Source organism: Hoplias malabaricus, chromosome 9, assembly GCF_029633855.1.
Source record: "Hoplias malabaricus isolate fHopMal1 chromosome 9, fHopMal1.hap1, whole genome shotgun sequence".
Classification (NCBI taxonomy): domain Eukaryota; kingdom Metazoa; phylum Chordata; class Actinopteri; order Characiformes; family Erythrinidae; genus Hoplias; species Hoplias malabaricus.
In genome coordinates this window covers 3900704-3919622 of record NC_089808.1, presented here as the reverse complement: position 1 = coordinate 3919622, position 18919 = coordinate 3900704, and the positions used below count along the sequence as shown (strand labels likewise).

Genomic DNA, 18919 nt, shown 5'->3' with positions numbered 1-18919 from the left:
TCTAGACTTAAAGGGATGGAATGTTGCAGGAGTTTGGCTGTGGTTTTCAGTCTTACCTTTTACATACTATGATTCCTCTGGGTTCACCAAACCTTGATGTTGTGATTAGGAATTTCAACACATACTTTCTTCACATACTCTTGAAGCTCTAGGAATTTTTTTTTCATTTCTTTTTACCCAAGCACGATAACTTTTATATATACAATATAAAACATTTCTTACATTCCATCCATCCATTGTCTGGAACCCTTATCCAATTCAGGGTCACAGTGGGTCCAGAGCCTACCTGGAATCATTGGGCGCAAGGCAGGAATACACCCTGGAGGGGGCGCCAGTCCTTCACAGGTCAACACACACTCACACATTCACTCACACCTACAGTCACTTTTTGAGTCGCCAATCCACCTACCAACTTGTGTTTTTGGACTGTGGGAGGAAACCCACACAGACACAGGGAGAACACACCACACTCCTCACAGACAGTCACCCGGAGGAAACCCATGCAAACACAGAAAGAACACACCACACTCCTCACAGACAGTCACCCGGAGGAAACCCACGCAGACACAGGGAGAACACACCATACTCCTCACAAACAGTCACCCGGAGTGGAAACCCACGCAGACACAGAGAGAACACACCACACTCCTCACAGACAGTCACCCGGAGGAAACCCACACAGACACAGAGAGAACACACCACACTCCTCACAGACAGTCACCTGGAGGAAACCCACGCAGACACAGGGAGAACACACCACACTCCTCACAGACAGTCACCCGGAGGAAACCCATGCAAACACAGAAAGAACACACCACACTCCTCACAGACAGTCACCCGGAGGAAACCCACGCAGACACAGGGAGAACACACCATACTCCTCACAAACAGTCACCCGGAGGAAACCCACGCAGACACAGAGAGAACACACCACACTCCTCACAGACAGTCACCCGGAGGAAACCCACACAGACACAGAGAGAACACACCACACTCCTCACAGACAGTCACCCAGAGCAGGAATCGAACCCACAACCTCCAGGCCCCTGGAGCTGTGTGACTGCGACACCTACCTCCTACAACATGCTATAGGCATATGAATTTCTTTAGATCTTCACTCTATCATTTGTTCTTTTATCTTTAATATCCAGCACAATCTTTCATTCTCGCTTTCTATACAAAGTTTTTGTCATTTCACAGCAAGTTTCTTGCCCCTAGTTTTACAGCTTAAACTAAAAGAGCTCTTGCAACAAAGAACCATTAATATATGATATTGTTTGGTCAACACGTCTTAAGCCTAGGATAATTTAAATATCCTCTTTCTACAATAAAACAGTTGCTAGCATTTCTTAAGTTTATCAAGCAATAATGTTTACTCACATTGAAAAATGTTTATATCCATTGCTAATACTGAAAAGCAAAAAGTGCTAATACAAACAGTAATGGCTGATATATGGTTTTCCATTGGAAGGGTTAACTTGACTGGATGTGTTTAACAAATCACATTACAGCTGTTCATCTCTAAAGCCTCCTGAACCTATCTCTCTTACCTTGAATATTCTGCTTCTTGACGATCTGCACTGGCTGTTTGGGAAGTGCCTGAAAATTCTGGGGGGAAAAAAATCAGAAGGTGGAAAAACGTTTATTTATTTATTCTCTTCGACTGAGACAAAGAGTGACCCAGTTCTACTCAGAATGCCTCAAACGCTCGGACATTAGCAACACAGCAAGAAGTGCTCAGATTTAGCATGACTTTGGCAACCTAGGGACCTCAACAAAGCGTTCGATTGCCAAACCCTAGCACACACCCAGGGGATATGACGACTAGAGTGTGAGCAAATAAAGGAATAAATGTGGCTGCTGAGGGATTCTGAGAAGAAAGGTCAAAACTTCATAAGGGGACTGTTTCATAACGTGTTTTTCTATTTTCTGACTGCTCCTTATTGATCAAGTTTCAGAGGGAGGATAGTTAAGCTTGTTTATGAATGACTAAAATAAGTCAAATACATCTGAAGAATGTGTGAGGGCCCAGTGGTCTAAAGCAGGGCTCGCTGTTGGTCTGTGTGAAAGGAAATGTGCATGTGTGTGTGAGTGAGTGCCCCTGTAAGAAGGTCATATCCATGGTCTTACTTGTGTTTCAAATGAGATTTTCACCACTCTCACACACAAAGTGAATTCTAATGTATATTCTAAAGGGTGAGACAAGCACATGCCTAATCTGTGACAGGTGAATTCAGCCACCACCTGCTGCAAACACAATGTCACTGCACCACTGAACCTGTTTGAAGGAGATCACTAACAGCCCAGCCTAACGACACGGCATTGGCTAACATCATGCGTACAAGGAGGGCCATTTTACCCTCCCACAGAGAGCAAGGCCAGTCGTGTTATCTTGGACTCCCAGTCCTGGATGTCTGAGGCATCGTCAGGGAACAAACCAGAGATCTCCTGATGATAGGGTCAACGTTTATTTATCTCTGCTCACAAGAATGAGATTAGTGAGAACTGATGATCTTATCTGACCATTTATAGTTTGCAACTAAATCAAAGCAGGCATTAAATCACATTAACCAAACCTACTGAAAAATTTCATATCAACTGGGTCTCAGTATAAACGAATGTTCTGAGAGCTCTCCAGTTAGAGTTAGGACCTGTTCTAATATCTAATGTACTGTGGATGTAAGGATGAAAGCTCACCCAAGTGGTGGGACGCAGCGGCACTGCACCATAACGGTTCTAAAAATGCTAAAAAAAAAAAAAAGAAATGCAGTATTTGGCTGATCTCAAGTCAGTGTGAGCAGAGGCTCTGCGGTCAGAGCATGACAAATGATACTAGCTTGTGAGAGGAAGCCTTGCTAATAGCTTCTGCAGTGGATTTCTGCCTCTGTATGAGTACCTGCATCAATCTACAGTAATACAACACCAGAGAGAGAGAAAGAGAGAGGGGGAGAGAGAGAGAGAAAGAGAGGGAATGCGAGAGAGAAAAAAGAGAAAGAGAAAGAGAGAGGGAGAGAGAGAGAGAGAGAGAGAGAAAGCGAGAGAGAAAAAAGAGAGAAAGAGAGAGAGGGAGAGAGAGAAAAAAGAGAAAAAGAGAGAGAGAGGAAGATAGGAAGAGAGAGAGAGAGAGAGAGGGAGAGAGAAAAAAGAGAGAGGGAGAGAGAGAGAAAAAGAGAGAGAGAAAGCGAGAGAGAAAAAGAGAGAGAGAAAGTGAGAGAGAGAGAGAGAGAAAGAGTGAGAGAAAGCGAAAGACAGAGAAGAGCAATAGAGAACAAAATCAAGAGAAGAGAGAGAGATGACTGAGAAAGACTGAACTAGATAGACAATGAGGTAAACAAAGATTAGAAATGAGAAAATGAGGGATAGAGAGAGGGGAGAGAGGTAGAGAGAGCTGATATATGGGTGCAAGAATACAAAATTGAACAGAGCTGGATGAGGCTGGATTCAGAGCTTTGCTCTGCTCTCTTTCTAATCCAGCTTAACATTAATGGGACAGCGTTACACACACTTCTCTGGTAAACTCATAAATGCATTACATCATTCTCCCATACAAAAAGAGGGTACCACAATATCACATGTCTAACCTCAAAAGAATTTACAACAAAAAAAATCAGTCATTGCAAAAACCCATAAAACACATTGGACAAAACACAGAACACTATTTAAACTTTTACATATTGCTTACAATTTCAAATTTTACAGCGCAAGTGATTGTAGCAGCACGAGGTTACAGGTGTATATTGATATTTTCAGAAGCAAACCTCTGAACAGGGTCCATTCACATTTTACCCTGTTTAATTATTCAACAGAGAAGGGAAGAGAAAAAGAGAGAGCACACACAAGAGAGAGTGCAAGATAGAGAGCAAGATAGTGGCAGACACTATTAAATAGTTTGAATTAGAATCACTTAATTGGCCACTGGGGGCAGCAGGAAGTGTCACAGTCACACAGCTCCAGGGACCTGGAGGTTGTGGGTTCGATTCCCGCTCCGGGTGACTGTCTGTGAGGAGTGTGGTGTGTTCTCCCTGTGTCTGCGTGGGTTTCCTCCAGGTGACTGTCTGTGAGGAGTGTGGTGTGTTCTCCCTGTGTCAGTGTGGGTTTCCTCCGGGTGCTCCGGTTTCCTCCCATGGTCCAAAAACACGTTGGTAGGTGGATTGGCGACTCAAAAGTGTCCACGTGTGTGGGTGAATGTGTGAGTGTGTGTGTGTTGCCCTGTGAGGGACTGGCGTGTAGGACTTGTGTAGGTGTGATATATGAGGTTTGGTATATGTACAGATAGTGTGACAGTGTGTATTGTGCTTGCTCAGCTTCATGTCTCAGGTTGGCGGGAGCATCACATTAAAGTACTCTGACACCAGAGAGCAACGAAACACACACACACACACACACACACACACAAATGTGCAGTAGGGGTTTGAATCTTGCCAAAGTAACAGAAGGATGGACTTCACCCTGCAGGCCACTCCTCCTCAGCATATGCTGCACTAGTACACACATACACACTTCTACGTAGACGAAAATATATAAATTAATTATTTAGAGCAGCATTGCCCAAAGCTATAAGGATGTCAAGGACTGCTAATTTGACCCACATGAATGTTACACTAAACACACTGCACCTAACAATGAGAAAATAAACACAGGATATAAATTCTAACTGCATTCCTATCTTCTTTGATGCATATTTAACTTTAAAAGCACAGTTTGTTAATAACGGCAATGTACAATATGAAAAACATACTAACATTTAGTCTGTAGTCCATTACAAAGGGACTCACCAAATGTTTTAATACAATGCCACAGTTGGAGAAATATTACATTTAGACTTCATTCATTCATTCATTCATTATCTGTAACCCTCATCCAGTTCAGGGTCACGGTGGGTCCAGAGCCTACCTGGAATCAGTCCTTCACAAGGCAAAACAGACACACACACACCACCTACCAACGTGTGTTTTTGGACTGTGGAAGGAAACCGGAGCACCCGGAGGAAACCCACGCAGACACAGAGAGAACACACCACACTCCTCACAGACAGTCACTCGGAGGAAACCCACGCAGACACAGGGAGAACACACCACACTCTTCACAGACAGTCACCTGGAGGAAACCCACGCAGACACAGAGAGAACACACCACACTCCTCACAGACAGTCACCCGGAGGAAACCCACGCAGACACAGGGAGAACACACCACACTCCTCACAGACAGTCACCCGGAGGAAACCCACGCAGACACAGGGAGAACACACCACATTCCTCACAGACAGTCACCCGGAGGAAACCCACCCAGTCACAGGCAGAACACACCACACTCCTCACAGACAGTCACTCGGAGGAAACCCACGCAGACACAGGGAGAACACACCACACTCTTCACAGACAGTCACCTGGAGGAAACCCACGCAGACACAGATAGAACACACCACACTCCTCACAGACAGTCACCCGGAGGAAACCCACGCAGACACAGGGAGAACACACCACACTCCTCACAGACAGTCACCCGGAGGAAACCCAAGCCGACACAGGGAGAACACACCACACTCCTCACAGACAGTCACCCGGAGCAGGAATCGAACCCACAACCTCCAGGCCCCTGGAGCTGTGTGACTGCGCCACTACCTGCTGAACCTACGGATACTGGAAGCCTGTGCTAGCATTTCTCCTGTGGTGTTGCTATCAATGTGTGAAGAGTGGGAGAAGAGGGTTGCATTGACAATCCAAGACAATGGGCAGCACTTTGAACACATTTTATAAGTGGCGAGAAACTTGTAAATAACTCATGTAAGAATAAAGTTACGTTAAAACCAAGCACACCATTGTTTTTCTTGTGAAATTCCCAATAAGATTGATGTGTCACATGACCCTCTTCCCATTGAGAAAAAACAAAAGTTGGATCCAAGATGGCTGACTTCAAAATGGCCACCATGGTCACCGCCCATCTTGAAAAGTTTTCCCCCCTCCCATATACTAATGTATCCATATAAATGGCCCACCCTGTACATTATGGGTAACATTGAATAATGTGGTCACACAGACTAGCAGAAATCCCTAATATAGTGATATTATATTGTAAGGATGTTTAGCACCACACCAATGAACAATATAATGTAGCAGATCTAACATGACTTATGAATGTTCATTAATGTTCCTATCTCTTTAAGAAGCATGGGAAGTAAGTGTAAATATCACAGCATGCACTCTTTCTGCTGGTGTGAAACTGAATTCCACATCACAATATTATCTACCACAACCAGCTAGGAGAAATAATCATAAACACCCACACACAAACCAGACACAACACACACACATACACAAACACAGACGTAGCTGTCCTAACCACATCACACATGCTGACAGACTCTCTGGCCAGAAACACTACAAATGACACTCACAAAAACACATGTTTCACACACACACACACACACACACACACACACACACACACACACACACACACAAACTGAACCTAACTAAATTAATTCTCTGAAGAAGGGGAAAGTAAAAAAGTATGAATGAATGATGAAAAGTAAAGAAATAAAGAAGGATAAATGCACAGACTGGGACTAACACAGGGTCAAGGCGTGTGTGTGTGTGTGTGTGTGTGTGTGCCGGTCAAATTCCATATTCGGTGTTAGAACAAAGATTTGTAGAAACATAATAAAGAGAAATATTGGACTTAATAGAAAAACAAATACTGCTTCTGACTAGTGTCTGTTTTTATTATTTATTCATAATAAATGATATATTTTATGTCATTCATTTATTAATTCATTAATTCATTCTTTCTTTTACGCTGTAACCACTATATCTTGCATTATACATTGGTTTATACAATATTTATTACATCCAAACAGCTCATTATATTTATGAGGCTTACAGGTACCTTCATTTATAATACATATGGGAGGGCTATATGATTTCATGTCCTGACAAGATATAAAAACTTGTGTGTGTGTATGTGTGTGTTTGTCTGTGTCAGTGACAGTCAGATCTGGGTGATGATGGCAGCATCACTGGGTTTACAAGACAGATGACTGGGGCGAAAATAAAGGAGCTTGGGTCAGCTCTCTGCATAACTGCTGACACCATACACACACACACACACACTCAAAATCAATACACATCACTCATACAGTCTCCCGAGGGTGTTTCAGAGTCACATTCGTCTTGATGCATAAACACATCAGACTCTGTTTGCATGGGACTTGTTGAAGTGATAGTTCAGCCAAAGCATCCAATTCACTCTTGCTCCAAATGTAGCCAAGTGTTGCTGAGTGTCCAAAGTCTGCTTTAATACTTGTGCCCTGGATCAATGAGTCTAATGTAACAACTAAGTAATAGCTTACAACCACTACTCAGCATCATGGACTTGCTTATGGCGTCTGAACTGAATGATGTGGAACATGGCAATCGTTCAATAACTTTGGAATGTGTTAAACTGGCTACAACGATTTATACAACATCAGTACTGACTTGTAGCTGAAAGCCTCAGATCCTCTCAGGAGGAAACGTCCTATTTTTACCCAGAATACCATGGGGAAACTGAATAATTTTGTTTTATTATTCAACTACAAAATAGGTTGTATGTCGAGCTTTCATCATTCAGCTTGTTAATTTATCCGCTTTGAAGGCATTTACAGATAACAGTTCATTCAGTCAATTAAACATTTGCCGTTTGTGGCTGAGAGGATGCAAATATATCGCTGTAGCCTTTCAAACATTAGACAAATACAGGCTGTTTAATTCAGATACAAATAGCTCAAATGGCCATGCAGAGATTAGTGACGGATGTTTTCAAGATGTTAACCCACAAATGTTGTAATTTGAACTGAAATACAAACAGAATTTAAACCTGTGATATATAAGCCTTTCTATAACCCCTTATGCTGCCACCTGCTGCTTAGACCTGTTCACTACATGATACTACAACAACAGAAAAACTTATTCCCCAAATTCTCCAACACACAGCTTGCTTTTAGGAGAGTGTCAAGACCTTTCTTTCTGTCTCTAGCTCACACACACAGACAGGTGGGAGGGGTCGTTTCATTAGCCCATGCCACATGGATTGCAGCTTTTATTTTGTTTGTTTAAAGATGCCCTAGCATCAATTCCAGACTTCTGTATAAAAAACATAATACAAAGAAATGCTACAGTTTTACCGAGGTCCTGATTACAGACGAATATTCGTTGATTCATTGATTCAGCTCCAGTTTTACTCACGGTTAAGACACTGTGCTCTGGCCTCCACTTAGAAGGAAACACCTCACGCGTATACATGTTTAGCATGCTAAAATAACATGAGTGATTTTAGCACAGCTTGTGGTGCTCTGCATCATTGACACTTTGTATCCTTTGTATAACATTCATTTCACTTATTGGGAACCTCCCAAATTTGTTTTGTTAGACTGAACACTCATGATTATGTAAAACGACAAACCTGGACTTTCTGTATAGCCATTGACCATTCAAAAATCAGAAGAAAAGCTGGCACGGTAAATCTAATTCCTATAAATTTCTGATAGTGTCAGTATCAGAACCGATACTGATTTACCATCCTATTCAAACATTATCTGTAACCCTTATCCAGTTCAGGGTCGCAGTGGGTCCAGAGCCTACATGAAATCATTGGGCGCAAGGCAGGAACACACCCTGGAGGGGACACCAGTCCTTCACAGGGCAACACACACACACTCACACCTACAGACACTTTTGAGTCGCCAATCCACCTACCAACATGTGTTTTTGGACTATGGGAGGAAACCCATGCAGACACAGGGAGAACACACCACACTCCTCACAGATAATCACCCGGAGGAAACCCACGCAGACAGAGAGAGAACACACCACACTCCTCTCAGACAGTCACCCGGAGCGGGAATCGAACCCACAACCTCCAGGTCCCTGGAGCTGTGTGACTGCGACACCTACCTGCTGCACCACCTATTCAAAGTCCTTAATACAATGACTTACACACACTTACATACAATTAACAAGCCAAATTATTAGCATCAGACAGAAATCCCATGCACAGAGGCAATGGTAAGAGGCCCACAGACCTATTTCAATGCAGAAACATAAGAGTATTTCCATCCCTGCTGTTATCTCTGATCAAAATAACGCCTTCCTTTTCCTGACACATTTCAGACTAAATTACCTACTCACTCCGCTCCCTCTCTGCCTTCCTAATCTAGTATGGTCACTATGGCAACGGTACCCTTCAATCACCCTGACAACGGGCAAGCTCCACCATCCCATAGTGGCACCCTGTTGGCATGACAACATAAACATGCTGCCTCTGCCTTTTCTGTGGGTGAATGAGAGAATCAACACCCAAGCATCCAGTCAAGCAGAAAATCTATGCCACATCACTTACAGAAACTTAAACATTTAAAAGTCAAAGCATGGCTGTTATTTCTTCGCTATTAGAGCTGCAACATGTAGATAATAAGCATAATTATTTTACTTATTCTAACAGTAACCATTTATAAATAATCACCTTGTAGTGATTTTTAAAGTACAACTTAAAAAGCATTAAAAAGGTCCCAGCAGAGATTAAAAAAGCAACAATTACAACACTTTTATTTTTCATTCAATCAATTAAGCGAAACGATGAATGTTTCTTGCTTGCTTTAATAACAGGAGAAAAAAAAAATCAGCCAGTTATATTACAACAGTTTGAATAAATTTTGAATTCAGTCACAGCAGGGGGTTCAGATAATGATAACGTGTTTTTTTATTTATGGCAGAGCAGAGTTTAGTGCTACACTTAGTGTCAGTATCAGAGTCGACATTGTGATATGGTGAAAGGAAAAACAAGCCATGTTTAACTTTACAGTCCCAGACTGAGATATCAGCAAAACAACGTGTCAGGCCCATCACTTTTGAAGCTCAGAAGCGAGAAGCGAGTGGTGACATGTCCTCTTCTGAGAATTGAAGGACGAGTTATTTAAAGCCAAATTTGGAGGTAGTTTTATTATTTTGACCAATGCTGTCAAAAACCTGATATTCACTACATAAAGGATACAACAATTATATTGGCCTAGTGTCACCTTTAAGTTTCAATGTGTATGTACTGCTAAATTAAATTAATTCATTCATTATTTGTACCCGTTTATCCAGTTCAGGGTCGCGGGGCAAGAACACACCACTGAGGGGGCGCCAGTGCCCCACAGCGCAAAATACACACAGACACCGCAAGAAACACACCACACTCCTCACAGACAGACACCTGGAGGAAACCCACGCAGACACAGGGAGAACAACACCACACTCCTCACAGACAGTCACCCGGAGGAAACCCACGCAGACACAAGGAGAACACAGCACACTCCTCACAGACAGTCACCCGGAAGAAACCCACGCAGACACAGTGAGAACACACCACACTCCTCACAAACAGTCACCCGGATGAAACCCACGCAGACACAGGGAGAACACACCACACTCCTCACAGACAGTCACCTGGAGGAAACCCAAACAGACACAGGGAGAACACACCACACTCCTCACAGGCAGTCACCCGGAGGAAACCCAAACAGACACAGGGAGAACAAACCACACTCCTCACAGACAGTCACCCGGAGGAAACCCACGCAGACACAGGGAGAACACACCACACTCCTCACAGACAGTCACCCGGAGGGCAAGGTTTACTCAACTGGTGAGCCTCTGGTCTCTATGGCACATAATCTAGTTGCACATCTGACAACATGGCAGAGGTTTGACTTAATTTTTATAGAAGGAAAGGGATTCGAGGCTCGTCCTCCATGTTTCTACAGTCACTGTATGAGTTTTTACTTTGCTGAACCAAGCATATGTTCATTAACTCTTAGACACTTGAATATAAATTTTTGTTCTATGTTTTTCCACTGATGTTTAAGTACCTGATACACCAGAAAACACTCCAGTGTGCACAGACTGCAGTGAGACACCTTATATTAAGCTGAGCTTTGAGGAAATGTGACCGAGTGTTTCAGTAGCATATCCCCGATGCATAATGCTGCCTGGGAGGAGCTGACAGGGGGAAAAGAACTGTGCTGAGTTTACTACAATAAAAACAGAGCTGAGAGCTTACTCAAGACCTGTGTGTATGTGTAGAAGAGAAAGGACTTTTGAGGTCGAAATAACAAGAGGGAAAGAAATGGGATCACGGTAGGAACAAAAAAGAAATGCAAGTGGATATTTTAGGCCTTGGCGGCTGTGCTTTATGAAACAACTTCTCCAGAACAAATCAGCAATATAGTATGAAAATCAGATGCTTTATGTGTGAGACAGACATTAATTTTACACTTATTATTTTGTCTTTCCATATTAATTTATTCTAGGGCTGTCAAAGTTCACATAAACAATAATTCTTTGCAATATTTTAGATATTTTTAAGTTTCCAGATTTATCAGTAGGTGACTGTGAGGAGTGTGGTGTGTTCTCCCCGTGTGCGCGTGGGTTTCCTCCGGGTGACTGTCTGTGAGGAGTGTGGTGTGTTCTCCCTGTGTCTGTGTGGGTTTCCTCCGGGTGACTGTCTGTGAGGAGTGTGGTGTGTTCTCCCTGTGTCCGTATGGGTTTCCTCCGGGTGACTGTCTGTGAGGAGTGTGATGTGTTCTCCCTGTGTCCGTATGGGTTTCCTCCGGGTGACTGTCTGTAAGGAGTGTGGTGTGTTCTCCCTGTGTCTGCGTGGGTTTCCTCCGGGTGCTCCGGTTTCCTCCCACAGTCCAAAAACACATGTTGGTAGTTGGATTGGCGACTCAAAAGTGTCCGTAGGTGTGAGTGTGTGAGTGAACGTGTGTGTCGCCCTGTGAAGGACTGGCGCCCCCTCCAGGGTGTATTCCTGCCTTGCGTCCAATGAGTCCAGGTAGGCTCTGGACCCACCACGATCCTGAATTGGATAAGGGTTATAGATAATGAATGAATGAATGAATAAAATCAAGGAGAATCTGAACAAAACACTGTTCTTCAAACTCATTCTCACCTACTGCTTTATAGAAAAACATTATCTTCTATTTCTGATTTGTTTTATATTATTATTTTTTTGTATTTACTGTGATTATATATAACTTCATACAAGCTCCACGCTTAATGAGAAGGCATTACTTTAAATATATATCATCATCTTAGGTGCCTAAGACTTCTACACAGTACTGTACATAAACCCCAAAATATGTCATAAGTTTCACCGAGGCCTCATTTTATTCCCTGCAGAGCTGCCATAGCATATATGAGTTTGGGAGTGGTAGGACACCCTGTCGATTACGACGGCCAGCAGGAAAATATGGGGTGGGGGAGTAATGGTGGAGGTGCTCACTGGGCACTGGGGATGGCTGCCCACTGCTACAGGGGTGTGTGTGTACCCACTGCACACTTGGTGGATGTGTGGCAAGCTTGTTTTGGCAATCACAAATGGTTTTAAGGGTCAAACAAAAAAAAAAGCAGTAATAACATTTTGCTTTCGTCACTGCTATTTACAATAATCTGAGATTGTTTTATAATTATTTGGTAATACCTCAGATTTACTTTTTTTTTTCTATTACAGGATGTGCAACATTGCGTTATTTAGGGACTTTGTCACTGGACATCATGTCTTTAATAAGGAAAAAAATGGAGTGTACTGAAGATAATCTTAAAACAATGCTTACAACGTGTCTTCTCTGCTGCAGTTGTTTTGTACAGAATGAAACAAGTAAATGATGCATTACTAGAGAGCAGGCTTGCACACACACACCCACACACCCCAACCTCCAGTGCCACCTTGAAGTGAAGCATTTCATTAGATTTTAAATACATTCCCTGGAATAGCCCTATAAGAATTCAGCAGATCTGAAAACACGGAAAGATTATTTTTTTTAAAACTCATAAGGCACTTGTACGGGTTTTTAAAGTTTTATCAGACAGATAATCCCTCTAAGATCCTGTCACCATGAAGACTCACACAGCATAATCTCACAAGTCACACAGCGGTCATGTTTCTTCTCTCTCACATACACACACACACTTTAGTCAGAGTCAGGGGGTAAACAATTTTCAGCTTCCTATTCCTATCTCTCCCTCTCTCAAGCGCACATATAAATACCCACAAACCCTCTGTCCTCCCACCAGTCCTAGTGGTGAATATAATTAATCAAGCCCTTCAATTCTCCCTCAGAATTACAGCTGCATTAGTGTCTGCACGGCAGCTGATAACACTCACACCGAGGATGACTCATACTCTCCACCTAGACATCGACAACACAGAGCAGTACAGTTACTTACTATAGCAGCGCTACTGTGCTGAACTCTTCACACTACACTGAGCAAAGGGCTGCAGATAGTAAAGACACATAGGCACCGGAGGGTAGAGGATTCCAGAAATCGTATACAACTCAAAGACGTGCCCATTTCAGACAGCATGACTTCTTAGTTAAGCACAAGTTCAGGTTTCACCAACAAAAGAAGTCCCTCTGTTATCGTCCTAATGAACAACACTGACACTGTCCTTATCTTGCTTTGTGAAATACCACCTAGTTGTACAGAGCTACAGAAAGTCAAGCTCAGAAAACTCAGAGCTGCAAGTAGCACGCAGAATGAGTCATACTATAAGAATAACAGTAGTACAGACAAATACCGCATACAGCGATCATGCTGCTGGCAACACAATTACACATTTTTGTCAGAGTAACGTTTGGTCCCTCTGAAATAGTTTTTGTAGCTGTAGATGTGGAAATAAAAAAGCCTTATCAAAAGTGAATAAATGGGAATGAAGGAAGACCAAACCTTTAAAATCACGTGATGTCGAAGTGTGAACACAGTATTCAAAAATTCAACTTTCACGATCGACATCTGTCTGTATAAATAAGTGTACATCATAAATCATATACAGTCTATGGTCCCAACTCATCTCTGATTGTACTCTCTCTCACCTTTTTTAACTTCATTATTTTCATGCTGAACAATAAGTCAGTTTTAATGCATTACTTTTTCATCAGTCCCCAAAATTAATGTTACATTTATTCCATTTCACATTTTTTCAATACTTCTACCACAGTCAAAGCTAGAAATGACCAAACTGCTGCTAGATTTATTTCCAGTTGTTATGCAGGACAGCGCACATCCTACTTTTTAATCCCCCTCAAATGTCCAATAGCTATTTTCCAATCTGCTTCCACTCTCACAGTTTTAAAGCCTGAGTCAACACAGTTTACATAAAGCTTTAAAAAACTGTCAGTAAGTTCTCTGTCCTATTTTTCACACCTAAGGTACTCTAGTTAAAAATATACCTAGAATTAAACTAGCAAAAATGTCACTGATCTTCTTTGTTTTATTCCATAAACTATTCCATATACACTTAAAGGCTAAGCAGCAGCTCTATGAAAGTGTCAAACAAATAAATACAGTGGAATTTGAGTTCCTAACTTGTGTTTATTGATAGTCAGAAAACATGTTATTTCTTACTAATTGAAGGAATAAGGTTTAAAAGACCGATGAACGGTGTTGGGAAACTCTAATAGGCGTCTTGCCTGTGACGTAGATGGTGGACAACAACTCTAGAAGCTGCACTTAATTTAATGCAAAATGAGGAAAAGGTGTGTTGTTTTTGGCTGCAATCGTTCAATGTACAGTGGGACATCTGTGAACAAATGGCCCAAAGATCCCAAAATATCCAGAAAATGGACTAAACTTGTCCACTTTAAATGGGCACTTTGGAAAGGACCATCCGCTCTCTCCGTTATCTGTAGCTCATTTCACTGGCGCTTTTCCAACAATATGGGCATGTAAGGACACCAACGAAAGGTGTTCAAGAGCCTCTGTAACATGGAGGTAAACAGGGTAAGGACACTCACTTCGCCTGTTTTAGTTGGTGTTAGTTAACGTTAGCTTGACTCGCTAAACTCGGTGGCTCAGATTATACTCGGCTACGTAGCTGCATTACGGAGGTTTATAGTGTCGGATGAATTCGAGTTCGACTTCGATCACATTTACAAGAATAACGGTACCTCTAAATGTGAGTTTAGCTTATTGCTAGGCTATTGTCATGAATAATGTTGGTTATTTAGCTAGATACTGTCATAACAGTCAGTCATAACGGTGTTTTACCGCGGCGTTGTTCAGCTGTTGTCCACCAGTGACGTCACGGTCGCGTTCGAGAATTTCCGTAGCGAGCTCGGGTTTTTCCGTCAATTTAATAAAATTGTCAGTTTTAAAGCAAATTAAGCTGCTATTTTCATTTTAATTCATACTTATATCTGTCAGTAACTACAACAATGTGAAATATTCATGGAGGTCCATTAAGTGGTGCTTAGCCTTTAAAGAAATTACTCTGTAATTTTACAGTAATTCATGCAACAATGTTTTTTTTTTTTACAATAGTGAAATATTGGACTGTACAGTAAACAGAGCATAAAATAATTGGAAGATATTAATGCAGCCCTGGCCCTTATTATTATCATTTAAATAGTACACAAATAAGTGTCTGTCACTATTATAAGAGTTTTCACCGAATTAAAGAATACTTGGGTTCCAACTGTAAAATATATATTTAAAGCATCAATCTATGGAACACAGCACATTGTTGGAGAAATTCTAATATACACAGAATGTTTTGTATTTTTATTCTAGGTTACGTTTTAAATATTCATTCTGCACAAATTTATTTATAAAGTCCATATTTTTTAGTGTGTAATTTAATGTCCAGTTACGTAGTGTGTTTTTTCCTACTGTATCTGTATGGAGATGTAAATGCAATGAATAGCTATGTATTCATTCTGTAACACAGAGCAAGGAAACACACAAACCTGAATATTCACCCAGGCTTCAGAGAAAGATGAAAAGAGACGTGTTGATTTTTTTTTCTTTTCGTTTGTTTGTTCTTTACTGAGAGGTGCGAATTTTAAAACTGACAGACAACTTATTTTTGGCAACAGAAAACAAACAAGAAACAACAAGAGGAGAACAGTCCCCCGTAGCTGTGCGTGTGTGTGTTTGTGTGTGTGTGTGTGTGTGTGTGTGTGTGTGAGAGACAGAGAGAGAGAGACAGAGAGAGAGAGACAATGCACGTGTGTCTGGAGGCTTGGTTGATGCAGTCTGATGTTGCCTTAAATGAACCTCGATAAAAGCAGCCAGTTGCTCTGCTAGCCCAAACCTCCCCTTGTGTGTGTGTGCGCATGTCAGTGTGTGTGTGTGTGTGTGTGTGTGTGTGTAAAGAAGGATTTAAGGATGAGAAGTTAAAAACACAAAAGAACAGAGTCTGAACAGGAATATGAGAGAAACATGGAGGGGGAAGGGTAAACTTAGTCAGAATGATATTGTATAAGAGAATGAAAAAGAAATGTGAGACAGACAAAGAGAGTGAACGAATAAGTATCAGGAAATGTAAGGGATGAGTAAAGCTGAGTATATTCTAAAGCATGATAAAGCAAAAACATGCTATTCCCTCATTCAGAAGCATAGAAATGACCCATATAGCAATGAATGTTTGGCCCAAATGTGGCCCGTATCTGCAGTTTCCTTCTGGCCCATGTTTGTATTGAATGACGGTGAGTCTGTCATAAATTATATGGACCAGATGTCAGGTGTGCTGTGGACCAAATCAGGGCCCCCTCCTCTTCCTCCCCAGATGTGAATCTAATGTGAGTTGCCAGGTTGAGGACACTGAATGTACTCAAAGAAGCTTTGGACCTTAATGGCTACAACGAATGTCACATAAGTAACCTTTGGTTTGGCAAAAATCAACAAGCGGCCAGAATTTTTTGGATTTTCGTTTCCACATTAATTGTGTCACTAGACTTTTAACTGAATGTGTAACTATGACAATCATCTGGAATCTGCATGACTTTCTAGAACTGCTGTGGTCCAAGGCATTATGCATGGCTTGTTCCCTTAAATGACCTCTTATAAACTAATTTATGGGTAAAATGAATGGGTAAAAGAAGAAAAAATAAAAAGTCACTAGCAGAATACATTGCTTTTCATCAGCGGAACACTCTCCACAGCCGTATGACTAAGCACCAAAGACAAATCAGTGCTAGACTGAGCAAGCAGCAATGTGAAAGGAGCAGTTAATACAGAAGCATTTGTGTGTGTGTGTGAGTGTGTGTTCACTCCTGCATAAATGTAGGTCAGCACACACAGGTATCCTCAAAACACCTCTAGGCTTCTTGTGGAAACTGTGAAGTTACGTTTCTAATCTTGGTCTGGACTGTGGTTCAAGGCACATTTCACACATGCTATTTTTGGTTTGTACCAAACAGAAAAGTCCAAACATCAGAACAAACAAAATTGAGCTCAGCTTCAATATACTGCACACATGCTCATATATATCTTTTTTTTTTTTTTAATGATTGATGATTCATTTATTCTCTTTATTTGAACATCTACATTAAAGGCTGTCTCTCCACTAACCCATAGGAATGAATAGAAAAGTAACTAAAATCACATCACAGAATATGTTCTAGTTCTGTTTACATTTGATATTTAGGTATATCCGGACGGCACAGTGGCGCAGCAGGTAGGTGTTGCAGTCACACAGCTCCAGGGTTCGATTCCTGCTCCGGGTGACTGTCTGTTAGGAATGTGGTGTGTTCTCCCTGTGTCTGCGTGGGTTTCCTCCGGGTGACTGTCTGTGAAGAGTGTGGTGTGTTCTCCCTGTGTCTGCGTGGGTTTCCTCCAAGTGAATGTCTGTGAGGAGTGTGGTGTATTCTCCCTGTCTGTGTGGGTTTCCTCCAGGTGCTCCGGTTTCCTCCCACAGTCCAAAAACACATGTTGGTAGGAGGATTGGTGACTCAAAAGTGTTCATAAGTGTGAGTGTGTGTGTGAGTGTGTGTGTTGCCCTGTGAAGGACTGGTGCCCCCTCCAGGGTGTATTCCCTGTGATTCCAGGTAGGCTCTGGACCCACCGCGACCCTGAATTGGATAAGTGGTTACTGATAATGAATGAATGAATGAATTTATGTATACCCTGCATGACAGTTCCATCATTTTCAGATGTCAACGGTCTGATATTGATTCCCAATATCTGACGAGTGCTGTTGCTATATAAGACAAGTAATTACTGGAGCAAATGTTAATTACTGGCAAGATCCTTTACTATACTGAGAAATCAGAGGAGAGTCAATATCAAGCCAATTAAAGTGTTAGGTCCTATATCTTATTGACACATTGTACATCATGTAAAGCGTTAAAGATTAAAACCAGAACAGTTATAAGGCATTAAAGCTGTAAGAGCAGAGCAGCCAAAACCTGTGATATCAGGACAAAGCCAGTTTCAAACAGGGCTGAAGTGATGGATGAAACGTTTAGGTGAAAGGAGCAGATTGAGACAGAGAGGAAGAGAGAGAGACAGAGAGAGAGAGGGAAAGAGGAAGAGAGAGAGAGACAGAGAGAGAGAGAGAGATGAAGAGAGAGAGAGAGAGACACAGAGAGAGAGAGAGAGAGAGAGAGAGATGAGAGAGAGAGAGAGAGAGAGATGAGAGAGAGAGAGAAAGGAAGAGAGAGAAAGAGAAAGGAAGAGAGAGAGAGAGAGAGAGAGAGAGAGAGAGAGAAAGGAAGAGAGAGAAAGAGAAAGGAAGAGAGAGAGAGAGAGAGAGAGAGAGAGAGAGAGAGAGAGAGAGAGAAAGGAAGAGAGAGAGAGAGAGAGACAGAAAGAGAGAGAGAGAACCAAGAGACAAACTATCGATCTGTTCTCTTACACACACACACACACTCTATGGTTCATTTGGATTTTCTGAATATACTGTTGTAACAAATTGATTATTTTATATATTTTATTTAGATTTTATGTTTAAATTCCCCACTCCAAGTGATAAAAAATAAACCACTCCATAGCTGATTCAGTTTGGATGTGCACATATTTCTAGAGCACAACAATATTAAATAGAAATGCAGAATACTGTAACATCACAAAGGAAATAATCTCACTGAGGTGTGTGCACTGCTACTTTTTGTGATATGCA

General features: G+C 41.8%; 1 protein-coding gene across 2 annotated transcripts in view; it reads right to left on the bottom strand.

Moving 5' to 3' along the window:
• Positions 1 to 18919, bottom strand: part of poln (polymerase (DNA directed) nu) — a 73374-nt gene that overhangs the window by 33545 nt on the left and 20910 nt on the right. For both annotated transcript variants that reach the window (XM_066681672.1, XM_066681673.1), the window contains one exon: positions 1551 to 1608. In XM_066681672.1, coding sequence (XP_066537769.1) covers positions 1551 to 1608 — 58 coding nt within the window. The remainder of the gene's footprint in view (positions 1 to 1550; positions 1609 to 18919) is intronic.